A 21911-nucleotide genomic window follows, 5' to 3' on the forward strand; every position below is an offset into this window, starting at 1 on the left:
CACAGTTTATGTGCATTATATGAGGTACTATACCTTGTTTCTGTACAGTTACAAAAGAAAAACCAATACATACACACACTTGTTGTGTTGGCAGAGCACCTGTTTCTCTATACAGAATATTCAATCCCCAAATTGTAATCCTTTGTCTGGCTTTCAGCTTATTCATATAAACAGTAGTCAACATTTTCATTTATTAAAAATATTGGGGAAAAGTTAGAAAATCACCATTTTCAGTCATGATAGACATAAATAATTCAGGCAAGAATCATAAAAGAATATTAAAACTTAGGAGTGGAATGCTTGAGGAAGAACAGGACATTACTATCATCTCAAAGAATCTCCCCATAAGATACTTATTAACTATAAAGTGAAAAATAGTAATATCACAGGGTGGAGAAATGTGGCCAATATCACCTTCCATAGGCAGTGGAAAGTAATATCATGTGTAATGGGACAAATCGATGTCAGGCACCTCCTAATATGTGTGCTAAGCCAAAGTAATGATATGAGTTTTGAAAAAAATAATCCCTACTGCCTTTGTATTTTTGGAATTCCTTAGAATAAAAAAATCCAGGCTTTATATCTTTTATGTCTGAATCTACAGAGAAATGTATGGTGTTACTAGATCCCTTTTAGTGTGATCACTAATTTTCTTTCTTTGAGGTTTTCTTATATGAGTTTATTAAAGTGACTAAAAAATAGAAGAGAATGGCTTTATTGACACTCTAGAAAATGAAGTGAAGTGAAAGTAAATACTTGCTATTATTAAAATATAAATATTTCATTTATATTTAAATATTTAAATATTTCTCTAGGAAATAAAATATTTAAAGAAATCTGAAGTTTCAGATTACAGTTTCTTCAAAACATGTGACTTCAGTTGCTCAGTGACGTACTGCTACCACCTCACTGTATCCTAAAGAAGCAACTAATGCTTGACTAGTAAGTTAATTCAGTTAAGATTCATTGTTAAGAGGCCAGTGTTACAGGTTTGATCTTATGTGGGTTTATTATTTTTTCTCTGGTGTGCATGTAACATTGGAAAATTGGCTTGCAAGCTTAAGACTTTAGTTACTTGGATGTTTTAAATAAGTATGAAAGACCTTTGAAGGGAATTATAAGTTGCCTTCCTTTGAAATATTCAGTTACCTTCACCTTGAAACAATACTGTTTCATAAAAAAAAGTACTATTCTTAGATGATTTTAGTTGTATTAAAAGTATAAGCTACTTATGAACTATGGACAAGTCATTTTACTATGACTCAAAAAATAAGTCAGATATTATTAATAACTTCTCTGGGATTATTGGGCAGCACTGTGTGTGTATATATTTTGCATATATGCATACACACATATACATATTTTACATTAAAATTTCATTGAAATAGTCACATGTTTAGAGTCTTAAGGAATGTCTTTAGTATTTTTAAAGACAACTGATAGTAGACATAAAAGATTTCAATATGAGTGAATGAATAGTTTGCACAGTAGATTTTTTAAAGTTATGTGTAAATGAGCTTTGCAATATCATAATTTAAATTTACTAGAGAAACACCACTATTTCAAGATAGTATTAAATGGCATTGATGACTCTGGTCTTTAAGTAATTTTTGTGGTTTAAAAGAGTTTTGAAATTTATTTTTCTTAGCTATTGGCAAACTTCTCTTCTTATCTAATGTGCTATATTCTTGACTTGGACTGATCACCTATAATGTTGAGCTAGTATTGCCGTCGTTTTATTTATACTGTGCATCAACTTCTTTCAGTAAGGCTAATTAGAACCAGTTATAAGATTTGGTGATGTGTATAATTCTTCGTATGGCAAATGGAGCTAACTAACAAATTATTTTGCTTACTATCTGAGAAGCTGTTAGATTTTGAGATTGCATGCTTAAAATATGCAGTATACCATATGAAATATTTTTGCATTACAAATGTTACCCTAAATTTTCAAACGCTAGTTATCATTTTTAGCCTATTATCATTTATTTTTAAACTTTACATATGAATGTATTATACTTAAGTTTAAAATGATCAGACTCTTAAAATTACAGTATTGGCTTTTAGTTGCTTTGAAGACTAGATGTTGTACTAAAGTGAAATTTTATATGGAAAAAGGAATATTTCTACAAGTATTGAGTTAGAAAGTGAACTTGGGAATTGTTTCTTCCTTGTTATTGTTTCCTCTCATCTCCTCCTTCACCACTGAGTTTTTTAAAAGACCGCTTATCTTTTCCTGGCTCCCCTTTTTCCCATTTAATTTCTTAATTACTCATGGTTTCTGCCCACAATACCTGCTCCCTGATATCTCAGCAAGATCCCTGCAGCCTCCTAATTTGCATCTTCAGTAAGTAAGTTTTAGCATTTCATTTCTCCTTCTTGGCTTTTCTGAAATAACTGATACTACTGGTCTTCCATTCCCTCTCTTAAAATCTTGTTCTCTTTTGGCTTCTGGTGAAACCATTCTCCTCTGGTCTTCTCATATTGTTTCTTTTCTGTCTTTCTGTGGCCCCCTCTTCCTCCTAGGAGAAATGAGAAATGCAAGATTTAATAGTTTGTTTGATACTCCTTTTTAGATACAACTAACCAGAAGTTGTACATGTAGAAGAATGCATGTTCTTTTGAAAAATTAATTTTATTCAACGTATTGAGTGAGGAAAGAATTTTTTTTCTATGCCTGTTCTTTACTCTTAATTTGACATGAAAATTTGCATTTGCTTTTTCTTAAGTAGTCTCAAGGGTACATAAAGACTATCTAAATTGCAGTAAACTTCATTAAGGAAATTTCTGTTAGGTCTTTAAATAAAATTTAATATTTTCCTAGAGAGGAATGTCATATCATCTAATTGTTAGAGATCAGTTTATGTTAGCACAGAGTACTTTACTTATAATATTGTCAATCACTTTTTAGAATGAAAATGAATCTTTTTTTTCTATTCAAAGCTTTAAATATTAAAACACTTTTTTTGAAATTTTCTTCAAATATAGAACTTTGAAGTACCATTAGCCAAGAACTTTATATGTAAGAATTCTACTTTACATATAAGAATTCTACTTTACATATAAGAATTTTACTTTATATGTAAGAATTCTCCAGATGGTTTTATACAAATGAGCCTCTTCTCTTGGCCACAAAACTTCTATTTACCTTGACTTAAATTAATAACAAAGCATACTTTATGAACAAGCATTCTAGAATCTGCCAGAAGACTTTTAAAACCAAAAATAAGAATATATTTCATAAAGAGTGGGCTCAATAAATCAGGAGTGACTAGAGTTGGGAAGGGGCAGTGGGGGCCTATTTGTAAATTTTGAGTTTCTGAATGTTAATTTTCAGCTTCCTTTTTAGAAGGCCACTGTTTGTAGAGCTTATCCTGTCAGCAGTATCCTGTGTCAATTGTCAGGTCATGTTTAATGTGTGGAGATGTATTAATCTGCCATAGCTAGCACTCTGAGAGGGTGGGATAAATAGCAGGCTCAAGCAGATGAAGAGGGATTAACTGTGTGGATTGAGCAAACTCTTCAATCACTGAACCAGTGATTTTACAAAGGATTAGCTGCTGCTTTTACAAATATTGATTACTGATTTGCTACTCAGAATGGAGATGACACACTTGTGCAGTTGCTGTGTGGTGTGCTATCTGAAGTGAACATCATTCATATTAATGGATTTGTCATAGGCATTATAGAAACTGACAGATTTATTATAGCAGCAGTTGCTAGAAATGTTATGGTTAAGGTTGTGTCAGCATATCTATTAAAACTTCAGGATTTTGGAAGTTTATAGTGTAGCCATAAAATTTATTTCCCAGATGAAATTTGGAATACCAGTTATAGCCTGGCACAATTATTTTTGTTCATATTTTTATGTGAATCAGTCTAAAAGCATCTAAGTTGTCCTAAAATAAAAATGGATTGTTAGTATTGTAATGTTAAAACTTTAGATTTATTTCATTTTGAAAAAAAAATGAATTTATCATAAATGCTTATTTTTACGACCAAGAACATGTCTAGCCCATGTGGACTTATAGAAATTCATAAGTATTTTTCCCAGAATATGTTTTATCTTAAATCCTTTGGTTGTTTCTGTAATCAGGTGGAGAGTTTTGGAAAATATAGAAATATCTGGATAATTAAAAACCAATGACACTTTTGTTTCACTGAAGACTTTTTTAGAATACTAAAAAAATCAGTGATAATTAGAATTGTATCAGCGAAGATAGCTTCCTTTAATCTTTTTGAGAAATTGGTCTTCTTTCTTACAAATATTTTTATTATGTCACTATAGAAAGGCATTTCTAAGAGCTGAGCTTTATCCTGAGGGATGAACTGGACGCTTTCTAGGCGGTGAGGGTAGAGAGAGAAATAATAAAGTGAGGAAAGGTGTAAAGAGTACATCCCAGGCAGAGTGAACATTAGTGCGGATACATGAGACTTGGCCTGTTTGCACAGTCTCGAGGGTATATCTTTGTACTGAGGGGTTTGTTTTCAAGTTGTACACTTGTATTGATTAAATGAAATCTTCTAGATGAGTGGTTGAATTTTTCTGGCTGTGATTTACTAATATAAACTTACTTAATTTAAATTGTTTAAAAATCTGGAGACATTCTTTTTTGTTTTTCATTTAAAAATTCTATCCTGCATTCAGTTCAGTTCAGTTCAGTCGCTCAATTGTGTCCGACTTTTCTACCCCATGGACTGCAGCACACCAGGCCTCCCTGTTCATCACCAACTCCTGGAGTTTACTCAAACTCACATACATTGAGTCGGTGGGTTAGTTTGTTATTTTTTCATTTTTAGTAAGGTTTGTTTATTTATTCAGCAAAATTTAATGAGTATTACTGTGTCCCAGGTGCTAATCTAGGCCCTGGAGATACACAGTGGGTAAGACAGTATAGTCTCTGATTTCATATTCTAGGGGAGGTAAGGACAGCTGGGGAAAGACAATAAATCAGTAAACATTCATCTTTTCTCATGTTTATTGGCTTTTGTACTTTTTCTGTGAATTGCCTGGTTCATACTTTTTACCTGTTTTTCTGTTAAACTGTTAACTTTTTCTTGGTGATATGCAGGAGTTCATTGTTGTGACATCCATGCAAATATTGTTTCCTATTCACCCTGTGAGAAAGTCATTCTTTGACGAAGTAGTGACTATACTAATTCTTATCCATGTATGGATTTGTAATTTGTTGTTGTTGTTCCAGTTGGTAAGTCAGGTCTGACTCTTGGTGAACCCATGTTCTGCAGCACGCCAGGCCTCCCTGTCCTCCACTATCTTTCAGAGTTTGCCCAAGTTCATGTTCATTAAGTCGGTAATGCTGTCTAACCATCTCATCGTCTGCCGCCCTCTTCTTATTTTGTTTGATGCTGGGAAAGATTGAAGGCAAAAAAGATTTCTAATATCATATCTGCTTTCTTTGATTGGTAAGAGATCATTGGACCAAGTATCAAATTACCGTAGGTTTCTATCATCTGAGGGGTTTATGAGGTATTTCTTTTCTCTAATTTAATATATTTTGATCATTTTTAAAAGTAAAGTAGAACTTTGAATCTTGCAGATGAGGCTATCCAGATGAAGGGAACTTAATCAAATTAATTTAGTTACTAACTATAATTGTATTCTTAGGGAGATCTATCTATCTATATATATAAAATATTATATATGTAAATTTTTTTCAGTGAGAATATACATCATGGTCTATTCAGATATGATTTAATTACAGACTGAATTTGTGGAGAAAGACATGTAATGGAATATCTTACCACAAGAGCTTACCATATCTGGATTTATTTTGAATAAGGTTTGTTTTATGTTTTATCATTTATTCACGTGGAGTAGGATGTATATCCTTTGGATTTTAAGTCTTTTCCTTGTTTTAAGAGGTCATTGTATATTTAAATATTCATGAGCAAACTAAGGTTCTGCGTTCGGACAGTTTCACTGCCTAAACTCCCCTGAGGTGTCTGCCAGCACCTTACATTGCAGTGAGATACCACAGCTGAACTGTCTTGGTGAGTGTGTTCACACGTGGCTAAAAGGTGCTGTTTGTTGCGTGAAGTTGAATCCATAGTTGAAAGTTGCTGACAAACATTTTATTCCATTTAATATTCAATGAACTTCTTTTTGAAGTTTTAATTTTGAGTTTTGAATAAAAATGTTAGTAGTGACTTTGTTCTGGTAATGACAGCTCTTAATTAGGAGAAAAGGAGACCATGGACAGTTGGACTGTGTCACCTTGCGAACCCAGGGTGAGGTAGTCCACACAGTGAACAAATTAGTAGATTGCGTTATGATGTGTAACTCATGGTGAATGTCAGTTAGACTATCTGGCAGTTGACTTTTTATATCATGGATACTAATTTTTGAAAAATATGCCAAAATCACATGGTTAAAAATGGGCAATTTTAATACTATATGTGCAGTTCCAATTTATTTTTTTTCTTTGCACTGTATCTCTTACTTTATGTTGGTTGTTACAAAGTGTAGAACTGAATTGGAGTGTTATTAACTGTGAAAGTGGGTGTTAAGATGGAATGCCCTTTTTGCTGTTCAGTTATGAAAGCCCTTTACCTGCTATCTTGCCCCTCACTCTTGTGTTTCCTGTTGGTTTTCTCTTCCTCTTCTTTTTAGCAGTGGGGGACCAGATAGGCAATGGTTAACACATATAAAATGTTTATAGAATTATTTTAATGACTCAAAAGTTAGGTATGCTGTAAACAAAATTATTATCCTCATGATTGTTTGTACGTCTGGCATTTTCCCTCTGTTTTCAGTGTTGTGACTGCAGAAGTGTATTGTATCTACTTATTGATGTTCTTTTAATTTTATATTAAACATCTTTAGAACATATTTTATAAATCCTATAAACTAGTACTAGATGAGGTTTTAAAATATGCCATCAAGAACAATGTTTAATTCAATGTTGTCCTTCTACATTTTAAATACGTACCCTTGGTGATTTTGGTGCACACTCAAGTTTGAGAATCACCATCATGATCCCTTGCTCAAAGCTTAGTAGAGAAGACAAACTTGTGAACACATCATTTTAGGCTAATACTGTAGGTACCATGTGAATGTCTCTCTCCTGAGCCAGTCCCACATTTGACTGTTAAAAGTTACTCTGAAGTTGATGACCAGAAAGATGATTAAGCGTATGGTATGCTTTTACTTTCAGGTACTAGAGGAAAAAAACATGCTATGCATTAACTGGTCTAATATTGAAGTTTCAATTTGTATTCTGTAGTAATTTACTCAGTTACATAAATAACAATGTTTTCTAATTCTTTCAGTTCCCCAGATGTGTATAAGATTACCAGTTCATATTGTAGAGTAGACTCATACTCTTATTCTCAGTAGCATGTTGTTCTGTGGATGTTTTATTTAGGTAAAGTGGGCATGTGCAAATGTTTTGCAAACTAGAATTATTCTGGCACTGAGAATTTTAAGGACAGCTGCTGATTTGTTTTTGTGTTAAGGTTATCTTCATCCAGGTCCTGCAAAGCTATTAAACCTTACAAATTTATATGTAAATTTATAAATAAGAGTATATATCAACATTACTTCCAGCTTGGCTGCTTGTTAAGGGATATGACTCTTAAGCAGTAACAGAAAAGAGCTGTCTTAGCTCCTTGCAAGGGTCATATCTTCTGCCTGGGATTTAATATTTACCAAAAGTTTGATCAAGACAAGTAGTATTTTAGAGGGATTGTCTGAAAAATGTTCAGGGTGCCTATTCCTATAGGCATTCTGTGATTTTATCCTTAAGTTTAACATAGCTGTTTGGGAGCCATATACTTGGGCTACCTGGTTTTGTACTTGGTAGAATTGCTTTTACTGAATCTTACTTTGGCATTATGCTGTTGGCTCAATATGAGTGATGTTATACAAGGCAACCCTATGAAACTTTTATTTTACTTACTGTAAAAATATTACTGAGGACATTATGACCACATGGGAGAAATTTCTTTCTTATTTCAGTGCTGGGAACCAAGAATAGTTGCTGCTTTTTCCTCCCTGAGCAATGATCTGTATTTATCTTATAGGCAGTGAATCACATAATTTATTATTTCTTGCTTCATGTTGATTATTATAAAGCTTTTAATTGAATTTTTGCCCCAGTCCTGATAAGTAGTAGTTTTGCATTTCCAACTTTTGTGTTCTACCCTGACTCTTAGTTTTGTCTTAATTTTTTACTTATGTTTTATTTTTTTAATTTGAAATAATGTTATTTATAGAAAAGTCTAAAGAATAGTGCAAAGAATTCCAAGTATACCTTTTACTCATATTCCCTTAATATTAACATTTTTCTATACAGGTACTTGCTATATATATATATATATACACACACACACATACATACAAATTTCTCCTGTTTGCTTTTAATTTCTTTATCAAATATATCTATACAAGTGTCTGTGAAGGGAAGGGAAGTGGGAGGGGGCTTCAGGGTGGGGAACACATGTACACCCATGGCTGATTCATATCAATGTATGGCAAAAACCACTACAATATTATAAAGTAATTAGTCTCCAATTAAAATAAATTAATTAATTTAAAAAAGAATTCATACAACACGGTTAAAAAAATGCTTGTGAAATGCTTTGTGGGGGAAATAAAGCAGTGTATTCCTAAATTAATAGGTAAGGATGTGTTAATTTCATACTTATATTGAAAAAAGAGACATAGGAAATATGTTTCAGATGAGAGAAAGATAAATTGTGTATGTATGTGTGTGTCTGAGTGAGAGAGGGAGAAAAGAGAGATAGTATACATGGATTTCAAGAGGATCCTTGTAACACTTTGAATGGCAGACTCAATCCCAGCTCAATAATTTAGGTTGGTCATAAAATGATTTCACAGTTGATATTTTCATACTAAATATTTTTCACTTATTTTAACCACCTCTCAATAATATTCTTTGGGGAGATGGGAATAGAATGTTTATATATGTATGTATGTTTATGTATCTGTTCTTTCTTCAAGGCAGAAAATAAAAGTGTATCTTTTATTATATTATACAATATAGAAGACATTCTGTAGATTCCTATTTCAGATACTTCAGATATGATCTTATATTGTTAATGACTCTAAACTTTTTATATACAGAATAGGAAAAATAATGAAAATGAACTTAATATTTTAAATTAGAAAAATGTTACTTTTATTCTAAAAATAATTATAAAAATTTATAGCTTAAATTTAAAACATAAAACAGTTACAAAAGAGAAAAAATTAAGATTGCTGTATAGCCTATGAGAAAGTAAAAACATAGTTGAATGGAAAGGAGCTTAAGAATCCAGTCTAAATTATATTTATTTTGTATTTAATATAGTTTGCTAGAGGAATCTGCATACAAAAAGAGCCTCTTTTTCCTTCCATAGCTATCAGTTTTCTCATTACTAATTTGTCTCATGTTTGTGTGAATGTGTTTTTAAACTAAAATGGAAATCTTTTAAAATGACATTTTTAGTAAGTGAAATTTATTTTTCTAAAATCTTATAGAAAATGAAACAAATGTTCTAGAATTTAAATGCATAATTGTGATTAATGCCACAGAACAGTAATTCAATGATATTGTCTTATAGAGTTTCTGTAGATGCCCTCAGTCTCTAAGTCATATTTGACTCTTTGTGACCCCATGGACTGTAGCCTACAAGGAAGGCTCCTCTGTCCATGGGATTTTCCAGGCAAGAATATTGGAGTGGGTTGCCATTTCCTTCTCCATTCTGTGGATGACATTCACTTATTTCATCAACAATAGGACATAGCATTTCAGAGAATGGGCTTCATTGGACAGAGTTGGGGTCCGGGATCCACCGCATGCCTGTGACATTAAGTTTCCATTGGGAACTTTTGGGGATGTAAGAGAATAAAATTAGATGATGACTATATCATGCTTAACTCATGGTAAAGCCTTAAAGACATAATAAATGTTAGCTGTTATAATTATTATTACCTTGAACCATGCTGATATTTGTTTATAGATATATTTGTTATTTATATTTGATGTTACTTTTTTAAAAAGATGCTTAAAACTTACAGTCTGTCAGTATGGTAAAGGTTGTGTTTGATACAGAGCTAATGTAAGTAAGGAAGGAGTTCAGTTCAGCTTAGTTTAGTTGCTCAGTTATGTCTGACTCTTTGCGACTCCATGGACTGCAGCACTCCAAGCCTCCGTGTCCATCACCAAATCCCAGAGTCCACCCAAACTCATGTCCATTGAGTCAGTGATGCCATCCAACCATCTCATCCTCTGTCATCCCCTTCTCCTCCTGCCCTCAATCTTTCCCAGCATCGGGGTCTTTTCAAATGAGTCAGCTTTTCACAACAGGTGGACAAAGTATTGAAGTTTCAGCTTCAGCATCAGTGCTTCCAGTGAATATTCAGGATTGATTTCCTTTAGGATGGACTGGTTGGATCTTCTTGCAGTCTCAGAGACTTTCAAGAGTCTCAACACCACAGTTCAAAAGCATCAGTTCTTTGGCGTTCAGCTTTCTTTATAGTCCAACTCTCACATCCATATAGGACTACTGGAAAAACCATAGCCTTGACTAGATGGATCTTTGTTGGCAAAGTAATGTCTCTGCTTTTTAATATGCTATCTAGGTTGGTTATAACTTTCCCTCCAAATAGTAAGCATCTTCTAATTTCATGGCTACAGTCACCATCTGCAGTGGTTTTGGAGCCCGCCAAAATAAAGTCAGCCACTGTTTCCCCATCTATTTGCCATGAAGTGATGGGACTGGATGCCATGTTCTTAGTTTTCTTTTTTTAATTTATTTTTTTTAATTTTAAAATCTTTAATTCTTACATGTTTTCCCAAACATGAACCCCCCTCCCACCTCCCTCCCCATACCATCTCTGTGGGTCTGATTGTTGAACTTTAAGCCAACTTTTTCACTTTCCTCTTTCACTTTCCTCTTTCACTTTCATCAAGAGGCTCTTTAGTTCTTCTTAACTTTCTGCCATAAGGGTGGTGTCATCTACATATCTGAGGTTATTGATATTTCTCCCAGATTCCAGCTTGTGCTTCATCCAGCCCAGCATTTCTCATAATGTACTCTGCATATACGTTAAATAAGCATGATGACAATAAAAGCCTTGACGTTCCATTCCCGATTTGGAACCACTTTGTTTTTCCACGTCCAGTTCTAACTGTTGCTTCCTGACCTGCATGTAGATTTCTCAAGAGATCTCTTCAAGAAAAGTAGAGATACCAAGGAAACATTTCATGCAAAGATGGGCTCAATAAAGGACAGAAATGATATGGACCTAACTGAAGCAGGAAGATATTAAGAACAGGGGGCAAGAATACACAGAAGAACTGTACAAAAAAGATCTTCATGACCCAGATAAACACGATGGTGTGATCACTCACCTAGAGCCAGACATCCTGGAATGGGAAGTCAAGTGGGCCTTAGGAAGCATTACTACAAACAAAGCTAGTGGAAGGTGATGGAATTCCAGTTGAGCTATTTCAAATCCTAAAAGATGATGCTGTGAAAGTGCTGCACTCAATATACCAGCAAATTTGGAAAACTCAGCAGTGGCCATGGGACTGAAAAAGCTCAGTTTTCATTCCAATCCTAAAGAAAGTCAGTGCCAAAGAATGCTCAAATTACCACACATTTGCAAGCATTTCACATGCTACCAAAGTAATGCTCAAAATTCTCCAAGCCAGGCTTCAGCAATTTGTGAACCGTGAACTTTCAGATATTCAAGCTGGTTTTAGAAAAGGCAGAGAATCGAGAGATCAAGTTGCCAACATCTGCTGAATCATCGAAAAACAAGAAAGTTCTAGAAAAACATCTATTTCTGCTTTATTGACTACACCAAAGCCTTTGACTGTGTGAATCACAATAAACTGGAAAATTATGAAAGGAAGGAGTAAGATCAACTATTCATTATTCTGGAAATTTTATGCATAAATTATTTGATATTTCTTTCAGAATATTTTCAACAAATTTTCAAGGAGGTTGAGTTTATTTTCTAGTTCCCTGCCTTAGGTAATATTTAGAAAAAGGCCTTGCACATAATATAAGCTAGTTAATAATTTGTCTTATAAATGAATTGTGTTCCTTTTCATTTATGCTAGTTTAATGTGTGCAATACCATCAGTTTTTTCATGCATCAGAATTTTTGACCAAATAGCTATCAGTTCAATTCAGTTCAGTTGCACAGTCATGTCTGACTCTTTGCGACCCCATGAACCGCAGCACACCAGGCCTCCCAGTCCATCACCAACTCCTGGAGTTCACCCAAGCTCATGTCCATTGAGTTGGTGAGGCCATCGAACCATCTCATCCTCTGTCATCCCCTTCTCCTCCTGCCCTCAGTCTTTCCCAGCATCAGGGTCTCTTCAAATGAGTCAGCTCTTCACATCAGGTGGCCAAAGTATTGGAGTTTCAGCTTCAACATCAGTCCTTCCAGTGAACACTCAGAACTTATCTCCTTTAGGATGGACTGGTTGGATCTCCTTGCAGTCCAAGGGACTCTCAGGAGTCTTCTCTAACACCACAGTTCAAAAGCATCAATTCTTCGGCACTCAGCTTTCTTTATAGTCCAACTCTCACATCTATATATGACTACTGGAGAAATCATAGCCAAATAGCTGTAGCTGGAGAGAAATTTGTATTATTAAAAGGCTTTCAGATTTTATTGTAGTGGTTTTTCTTTTCAGCTTTCATGTTTTCTTATTTATGGAGCAATGGACTTGGCAAATTTGCATTGCTATTTAAAAAGAAGAAGTAACATTTTAGAGTAGTTATCTCAAATATTATATTTCTAAATCTCCACAGTAAATCTCCATAGTGTGCCCTCTTAACGCCTACATTCACATATTTGAAAACTAAATTAAATGAAAGCAAGCAACTTGCCTAAGTCACAGAACTAATAGTTAAGCTACAATTTGAATTTAAGACTCAAGGTTTTAATCACAATCTTAAAATACAAATCAAATTGCAAACACAAATCAACTATATAGCATAGGAAAGATACTCAGTATTTCGTAATAGCCTGTAAGGAAAAAGGATCTGGGGAAAAAAGAAATATATGTATATATAGATAGATAGATAGATAGATAGATAGATAGATAGATAGATAGATAGATATAGATATATAGATATGTCTGAATCACTTTGCTGTATACCTTAAACTTACAAGAACATTGTAGACCAACTATATGTGAAAAAGTGAAAGTGATAGTCATTCAGTTGAGTCTGACTCTTTGTGACCCATGACTGTAGCCCACCAGGCTCCTCTGTCCATGGGATTCTCTAGGCAGCATATTGGAGTGGGTTGTCATTTCTTCTTCAGGGGATCTTCCAGACCCTGGTCTCCTGCATTGTATAGGCAGATTCTTTACCATCTGAACCACCGGAGAAGCCGTTAATCAACTATAATTCAATTTAAAAAAGTCAGGTTGGGGCATATTTTTGTGTTCAAGTAAAACATTAAATTAAAATCCAACCCATAACCATATATACTTAATTATTTAGAATATCTTAAAATTTTGATATATTTATAATTTTGTTTTTAATTTAAGGAAAAAATGTATTCCATTTTAAGCCTATACCACAGTTTCTCTGTGTTTGTGTATCATAAACTTTAAAAAAATATTGCTTTTCTGAATTTAGCTAAGTTTTTTCTTGTTACAGAGAAGATGTGGACAGATACATAAGTTCCAAATATATGCAAAAATCAATAGCCAATTGATATGATAATGAGGGGTACAGTAGGCACAATAATAGTGCCTCAGAGAAGTCCACATCCGAATCCTTTGGAGTCTGATTACTAATCAGCTGACCTTAAAATAAGGAGATTATCCAGGTAGGCCAGGCAAGAATACTGGAGTGGGTTGCCATTTCCTTCTCCAGGAAATCTTCCCGACCCAGGAATTGAACCTGGGTCTCCTGCATTGCAGGCAGATTCTTTACCAACTGAAGGAAGCCCATAATGTAAATACAGGAACCTTTAAATGAGAAGCTGGAGAAGGAAACGGCAACCTACTCCAGTACTCTTGCCTGGAAAATTCCATGGACAGAGGATCCTGATAGGCTACCGTCCATGGGGTCACAAAGAGTCAGACACGACTAAACGACCTCACTTTCACTTTTTACTTTAAATGAGAAGAAGGAGGCAAAATAATTGGAACCAGAAGGAGGACATTGTGAAAAAGACTCAAATGACCATTGCTGGCTTTAAAGATGGAAGGAGGCCAATAGCCAGTGAAATAGGTCAGCCTTTAGGGGCTGGAAAGGGAAGGAAATAGAGTCTGTCCTCCAGGCTCCAGAAGGAACACAGTCTTGCTGACACCTTGATTTTAGCCCATGAGTCACCTTCTGGACTTCTGACCTCCAGAACTTGAAGATTAGAAATTTTGTTGTTTTTAACCACTAAAAAAAAAAAAGAAGATATAGTCAGACACAAAGTAGCTGAGAAGTAACTGTATATAGGAGATGAAATTTGATTTAACTTATTTCTGTGGAATCTAATGATGTATTATTAAAAAGTAGCTTTTACCAAAATATAAAAGTATAAAGAGTACCCAGTATTATAAATATATGAAAAAGAAGTCTTATTTATAAAGTGAAATTACTCATATTGACCTTTATTTTAAAATGATGGATTTAGTACATTGATATGCTTTTATCCCTATAAGTAACTGAAGGAGTCTTACAAGCATTTTCACAAATTGGTATATCTGGAATTTTTGGATAAAAGCATTTTTTAAATTCTATAAGCAATAATTTTAATGTATTAAAAAATGTTACAGCTTAAGGTCTATCACTGGACCAAAGAATCAGAAATCTTCAAGAGATATTATTTTTACATCTAAATTTATGAGCTAAGGACAGTAGTCCTATACTAAAAATTCATCTAAAAAAGCAGTCTTCAGATATGTAATTAGATAGTTCAAATCCTGGCCATACTTCTTAAGTAAAAGAAGCAGTTTTAAGTGAGTGAGTATAATATAACTTTATGGATAACATAATCCATACATACTTTCAATCTATGGCTTTTTGACTACTATTTTAGTGGTTATTGATGAACCCCCATGATTTCAGATTTCTCTTAATTCTGATTCTTAATTTTTCTATTATTGCCACTTGAATTTTACATATTGACAGATTTCCATGAAAATCAGTATCAGCCACAGTTACATATATATAGTTGATATAATATAGCTTTTGTTTGAGACTCTGAACAAGCATTTAATATATCTTTTGGACCATATTCATGAAGCGTTTCCCGTGAGCACAGAGCTGTAATATTGAGTTATTATCTTCTTTGGTTTCAGATAGACCTGTTGATGATTCTCATGAGGCTATTGGAATTTCCATATCAAGAAACAGTTAATAAAGGCAAATGTGGATTACCCTAATAGTTATTCAGCTTTTGCTGAGTAGCTTTCAAAATGACTTGCCATTTTATAGAGGGGGTGGAGAGACTAACAGATGGCAAACCTATGAGTTTCAACTTCTGTTTTTGCCCCTGGTGTCATTACAGGGGCCTTATCAGTCTTTGAATCTGGTAGCCAAGGCTTAACTACCTCTGGGGATTCTATGGTCCTGCTAATTGGAAGCTGACCATCTTTGTGTCTAACCAAGCATAAGCCTTTCTTCTTTTTAAAGTAAGTATCTTGATAGACTTAGGGATCACCAGTACTAGTATATTCATTGATTAATCCTTTCTGAAGAGAGTAGTAGTGATACATGAGAAAATAAACTCTATAAAAGGACTATGCTAAGGAAACACAAGTAGTAATCTTTTAGTTCCTGTAGTAGTTCTTTTCTTGTTACTGTTGTTTCATGTGTCCTTTGAATACATAGTTTTCACGTTGCCACTAAAAAAAACTGATGAAAAGATTTGAGATTCCAAATTTTCCATGTAAATTGAGTTAGTAGAATATGACAAATAATTATGTATTTATTTTCTTTTTTTTAATTAAATTTTTACTTTTACTTTATTTTACTTTACAATACTGTATTGGTTTTGCCATACATTGACATGAATCCACCACAGGTGTACATTTGATCCCAAACATGAACCCCCCTCCCACCTCCCTCCCCACAACATCCCTCTGGGTCATCCCCACAGCGAAAAAGACACAGATGTGTATAGCGGACTTTTGGACTCAGAGGGAGAGGGAGAGGGTGGGATGATTTGGGAGAATGGCATTGAAACACGTATACTATCATGTAAGATTCGAATCACCAGTCTATGTATTTATTTTCTTTCACAGCTATTCCAGGCCATGATTCTAGTTAGAAATTAAACCTTTGAAATGACATGACAATTCTATGCTAGATCTAAAGGCAGTTATCCATTGTTCTATGAAAATATGTTGTGAACAATTTTCACTTTAGATATTTTGAAAGTTAAATCCATCTTGATCCTTGGCCATTTGTTATTGAAAGTGCAAGAAGATATCAATGTGTATATATGTCATGGAATCTTAGAATGGGGATATTATTTAATATTTTATTAAATATTGTTATTAAATATTTTAACATTTAAGGCATTTTAAAAGATAGAACTTATTTCTTAAATACATGGCTATATTTAAAGATTTCAGTATTTTTCCTCCTAGTTTCAATGGAAAAAATTAAAACTGTAGATTAATAAAATTACTAAAATTGGGTAATACCTTACTTAGGTTTTAGGTGATTTTTTTTTTTTTAATATTTTCATGCTTTGGAACTCTTCTCTGTTCTAGAATCCATTCCTTTAGCTTGCTGGTGGACTATGGCCACTATATAACACAGTTTGATTTTAAGACAAAAGTTTCAAGACGCAGCCTAGAATTCTTGAGTTATCTTTTAAAAACAGTGGCCTTGTAAATAAAATATTGATACCTACCTAACTATAAGAAAATTTGGATTCCACTGCTTCCTTTTTCCCACTGAGTTAGTAGGATATATTAGGCATGTATACTTGTTTCTTTGAATTTTTTGTGACATTGTTACCATTTTGCATAATTCAGATTCCAAAATGCCAAATTGGAAAAAGATACATTCCTTGCCTGCTCTTGTAGGGTATTAGTTTTAATGTCTAATATTGATATGGTTTAGAAAAGTTGGACTATTATATAAGAAATACATGCTCATATTATAAAAAGACTTGTCTTTGTCAGTATATGTTTATTTTGTCAGGGTATTGAAAATTTTTGGCCACTTTAGAAAGCTATGCGGTGATAGTCTGCAGTATAAATAAGCTGCCCTGGAGTATAGGTTAATTATATTTTCTCCTTTGAGTTAAGATATAATTTCTCTATCAACCACTTTCATGTACTCAGAAAGAAATCATCAAGTTGCTTTTAAAATAACTGTAATGCTTAACTCATACAGTTACCGAATCATGCTTTTCATTTTTCTGATTAAAATTCCCTAGGCAACATTAAATAGTCTTATAGTCACGTTGGTAACCATTCATTTGAATTAATAGTTATACTAAGTATAATAATAATATTTAATTATAATTAATAAAAGCCAACATTTACTGAGTGCCTAATCCTGTGCCAAAGGATTAAAGCTCAGTGCTAAACTTATTTTTGAGACAAGGGTGTGAATTTTGGTAGTGAAACAGAGTTGATAATAGTGAGTTTGTTGGAATGTTGTAATTGGCTGTGATGCATAGTTTCTCTTGGTGAGATAATATAATTGTGTTTGGCAGATTTTCAGCAACTCTTTGTTACCTGCCAGATAGGTTTATATTAGCTTTACCTTTCTTTTCTTCATGTATCAGCATAGCTGCATTTGTGTGTGTGTGTGTGTGTTAGTTGCTCAGTGGTTGTCTGACACTTTGCAATCCCATGGACTGTAGCCCACCAGGCACCTGTCTGTGGTAGTCTTATTAATAATTATTTGGACCATAAAGAAGGCTGAGTACCGAAGAACTGATGCTTCTAAACTGTGGTGCTGGAGAAGACTCTTTCGCATCCCCTGGACTGCAAGGAGGTCAAACCAGTCAATCTAAAGGAAATCAGTCCTGAGTATTCATTAGAAGGGCTGATGCTGAAGCTGAAGCTCCAATATTTTGGCCACCTGGTGCAAAAAGCTGACTCATTGAAAAGGCCCTGATGCTGGAAAGGATTGAAGGCAGGAGGAGAAGGGGGCAACAGAAAATGAGATGGTTGGATGGCATCACCAGCTTAATGGGCATGAGCATACTCCGGGAGATAGTGAAGGACAGGGGAGCCTATCATGTTGTAGTCTATGGGGTCACAAGGAGTTGGATACAGTTGAACAACTGAACAACAATAATTATTTGAATCAGTGTGTATCTCCTTAAATGGTGGCATACTGTTGATCATTCTAGGTACAGTGATATGAGGTCTAAATGATCTGAGAGTTCATATTTTTTTAAAGAGAAATTATTACTTTTTATATCTTGTTACAAATTTTCAATTTCTACCATCAAAAAGTATTAAATGTTTATATGTTTATGGTGTTATACAAGTCAAATGGTTCTTCTAAAAACTTAAAATCTGAAGTATTTAAAGGGATTACTATTACTTTACTTTTACTTTTTAAAAAATTCATGTGTATGTTAAAACCTAGGTGTTGGACAAATAACAGAAGGAGTTTAGAAAAATGAATTTAGTCAGAAAATTTGTTTTTCCCCTTTAGGAATGAAATAAAAGATTTTATATTAGAGACATGAATTTAGAATTCAGAATAAGTGTTGCTTGTGACATCAAATTTTATTGATTTACCAGATGGAAATTTAATCAACATTTTTCTTAAAGCAAGAGCTTCGGGTTATATATATTCACCTTTGTAAATTCTAATTCCCTTTCTTCTCTTCCACTTCTTCCCCTCCTTTTTTCTGGACCAGTAACTTTTTAAAAGTTGAAAGCTATGCTAAAGGTACCCATTTCTCTTCAGAATGTAAAGTTTCTTCTTAAGATTTAGAGCATTTCTTTTATATGTAAAGAACATTTATTTTATGCCCCAATGGATATGAGAGGGTCATGGCTCTACTTCTCCATGAGCCTTATCTAGCCAAGTAGAGGTAATTAATCGCTCCTTGTGCCCTTTTGTATTAGACCTAAAGACTGAAAAGTTGCCTCTTCCTTGTGTAGCTTAATTTCATCCATAAATGTGTGCTTAAGAGTTTGTTTCCATCATCCGAAAGACTCAAAATTATTTATGGGATGTTTGCAGTGAATTTTCTATTTTTACCACTGTGCACAAACCACGTAGACATTTTTTCATGACGTACAATAATCATATTAAATATTTAATTAGTATGTTTGCTTTCTCATTCTGCAATGTCATCCAAATGATGCTTCCTACAAAGGGATTTTGTATAGTTCACTTAAGAACTCTCTGTGCCAGTTACGTAAAAGACTGAGCCCAAGCATACTTCCACAAAAACTAAACTATCATCTTGCATAGTTGAAGAGGTAAATACTTTGTTTTCAGGAATCTTATTTAGAAAGAAAATTTTCCTAAATGGTTTTATATTAGCTAAAATTTCATATTTCTATGTGATATAATATTTCTGTATGTTGGTATAACCTAGTTTAATTTAAAAGATGCTATTAATCATTTTTTCTTTTCTTTTAAAAAAGCAAGTCAAACTATAGTCACCTTCTTTAATTTAGTGGTTAACCAGGACTTATCACATAGATAAGATTCCTTTATGTTAGTTTTATTTTATGTACAAAAATACTATACTAAATAACTTTTACCTTCAATGGATTAAATGGATACATTGATTGGACAGTTGTTCAAACTTTCCCACTGACTTTCCTTAAAATTTTATATGTATTTCAAAATTATTACTCCATTTTAAATATATTTTAATGATAATTGTTTTGTGTTTACAGCAAAATTGATCCACCAGGGAACTGAAATTAGTACTTTAATTTGAATTTTTGTTTCTTAAGGAAAAATAACATGATTTTATAGCTACTGGATATTTTTTTAAAAACCAGTTGGTAACTCTGTGATTAATTTGTATATAATAAGCTTCCTATCAAAACATTATTTATCATAAACTATTTTAAGACTGTTTTTATTGGTGTATTCCATGGAAACTGTCATTGGACTGGTTATTTTCACTTGTTAGCATTCTAGTAACGGAGAAGGCAATGGCACCCCACTGTAGTACTCTTGCCTGGAAAATCCCTTGGACGGAGGAGCCTGGAAGGCTGCAGTCTGTGGGGTCGCTGAGGGTAGGACATGACGGAGCGACTTCACTTTCTCTTTTCACCTTCATACATTGGAGAAGGAAATGGCAGCCCACTCCAGTGTTCTTGCCTGGAGAATCCCAGGGACGGGGGAGCCTGGTGGGCTGCCATCTGTGGGGTCGCACAGAGTCGGACACGACTGAAGTGACTTAGCAGCAGCAGCAGCAGCATTCTAGTAAAATGCGGAAGCAACTGTAGTATATTTCCAATGAATTTATAAAAATATTGAACACTATTATTTATAACAGTGTCCTAGTCCATTTCTTAGAGAATGCAGGTCAAAAAGTATTACCCTTTAGAGATCATTAAGTTACATAATATTATTGTGCATTTGGAAGCATAGTATATTAAGATGTAACAGTACAGAATATTTTTTTGCTCTTGAGATTCACAGGAGGTGGAGAGGGACTAGTCTATGGAATACATATGAAATAAAACTAATAGACTTGGATTTAATTAATTTGAGTAATTAAAAATATACTGAATCTAATGAGATCTGATATTTGATTTTTCTAAAAGGGATTACTCACGGCTTTTTTTGCTCCCTACCTTCCATAGGAAACCAGTTTCCTCCAATTGCAGCCCAGGACCTTCCTTTTGTGTTAAAGGCTGGCTACCTTGAAAAACGCAGAAAAGGTAAATTATATGATTCTAATGAAAATTCTAAAAATCTAAGACTCTAAGAAAATCTAATGACATTATCCCAACTACAAAATACAGCTTTCAGCTCAGAGTACTTTCTAAGAACAAAATAAAACATTTGATCAAGTTTATTGTTGTCAACCTTGGGTATTTGTTGATGATTCAGGAGCTGTTTCCTGCCTCTTCCTGCCTTGACTGTATCTCCTAAGATGGGACTTCTCACTGTTATCCCCCTTGGCTGAGCAGAGGGTTATCTTTTTCCTAATCTAACATATGCCATGTTTGCTATGGTTCAGATCAAGCTTAGCATATTTTTCTGCCATTTTCTGTTATTCATTCAGTGTTCCTCTCTATTGGCTATGATAATTGAGAGTTGACCATATGGTCTCACTCTTTCAACACCAATATATAATAGAAATGAAATATGGAGGTAGTATTATGATATAAGAAATGAAAAGCAGAAAGCCTCTTCATTACCATTCAGTTTATATCTCAGGAAGTCCCTTTGGGCTTCCTGTATTCCATTTGGTTTTCTTAGCTTTCCTAGCTGAATTTTAAAGCCAAAAGAGATAACAGAAATAATCTAGGTCGACTCCTCCTCCCTCCTTTTTATGACAGATGAGAAAATGTGACTCAGATGAATCAATTATCTTAAGACCTTATAGTCAAATGCCTTTTTGACTGTTCCTGTCAGGAAAGTTTGTTAGCCATGTAGTTGATCCCACAAATATAGCAGCCCCATCTCTGCTTCAGTGTATTCCTTTTAGCTTTGTTTGTGTCTTGGAAAAGAAGACACAGACTAATTAGTCATAGAATTTTACAGCTAAAAGGAACCTTAGAAATCATAATAACTAACTTTTCCTTTTACAGTAGGGAAATCACACTATATTTATAAAGGTAATGTATATTATCTAAACTGTTTCTTTTCTCCCTTTATTGTAGATCACAGTTTTCTGGGATTTGAATGGCAGAAACGGTGGTGTGCTCTCAGTAAAACAGTGTTCTATTATTATGGAAGTGATAAAGGTAGTATTGGTGTTCAGTTGTATAAACTTCTATTGCATGAGGGTT

General features: G+C 33.8%; 1 protein-coding gene across 1 annotated transcript in view; it reads left to right on the forward strand.

The window, feature by feature from the left end:
• The window catches only part of SKAP2 (src kinase associated phosphoprotein 2), a 165150-nt gene that overhangs the window by 77334 nt on the left and 65905 nt on the right, over nucleotides 1-21911 (forward strand). Inside the window, exons 5-6 of the mRNA XM_052638991.1 lie at nucleotides 20757-20834; nucleotides 21783-21866. Of these exons, the coding sequence (XP_052494951.1) occupies nucleotides 20757-20834; nucleotides 21783-21866 (162 nt within the window). The remainder of the gene's footprint in view (nucleotides 1-20756; nucleotides 20835-21782; nucleotides 21867-21911) is intronic.

The sequence above is a fragment of the Budorcas taxicolor genome, chromosome 4, assembly GCF_023091745.1.
Source record: "Budorcas taxicolor isolate Tak-1 chromosome 4, Takin1.1, whole genome shotgun sequence".
Classification (NCBI taxonomy): Eukaryota; Metazoa; Chordata; class Mammalia; order Artiodactyla; family Bovidae; genus Budorcas; species Budorcas taxicolor.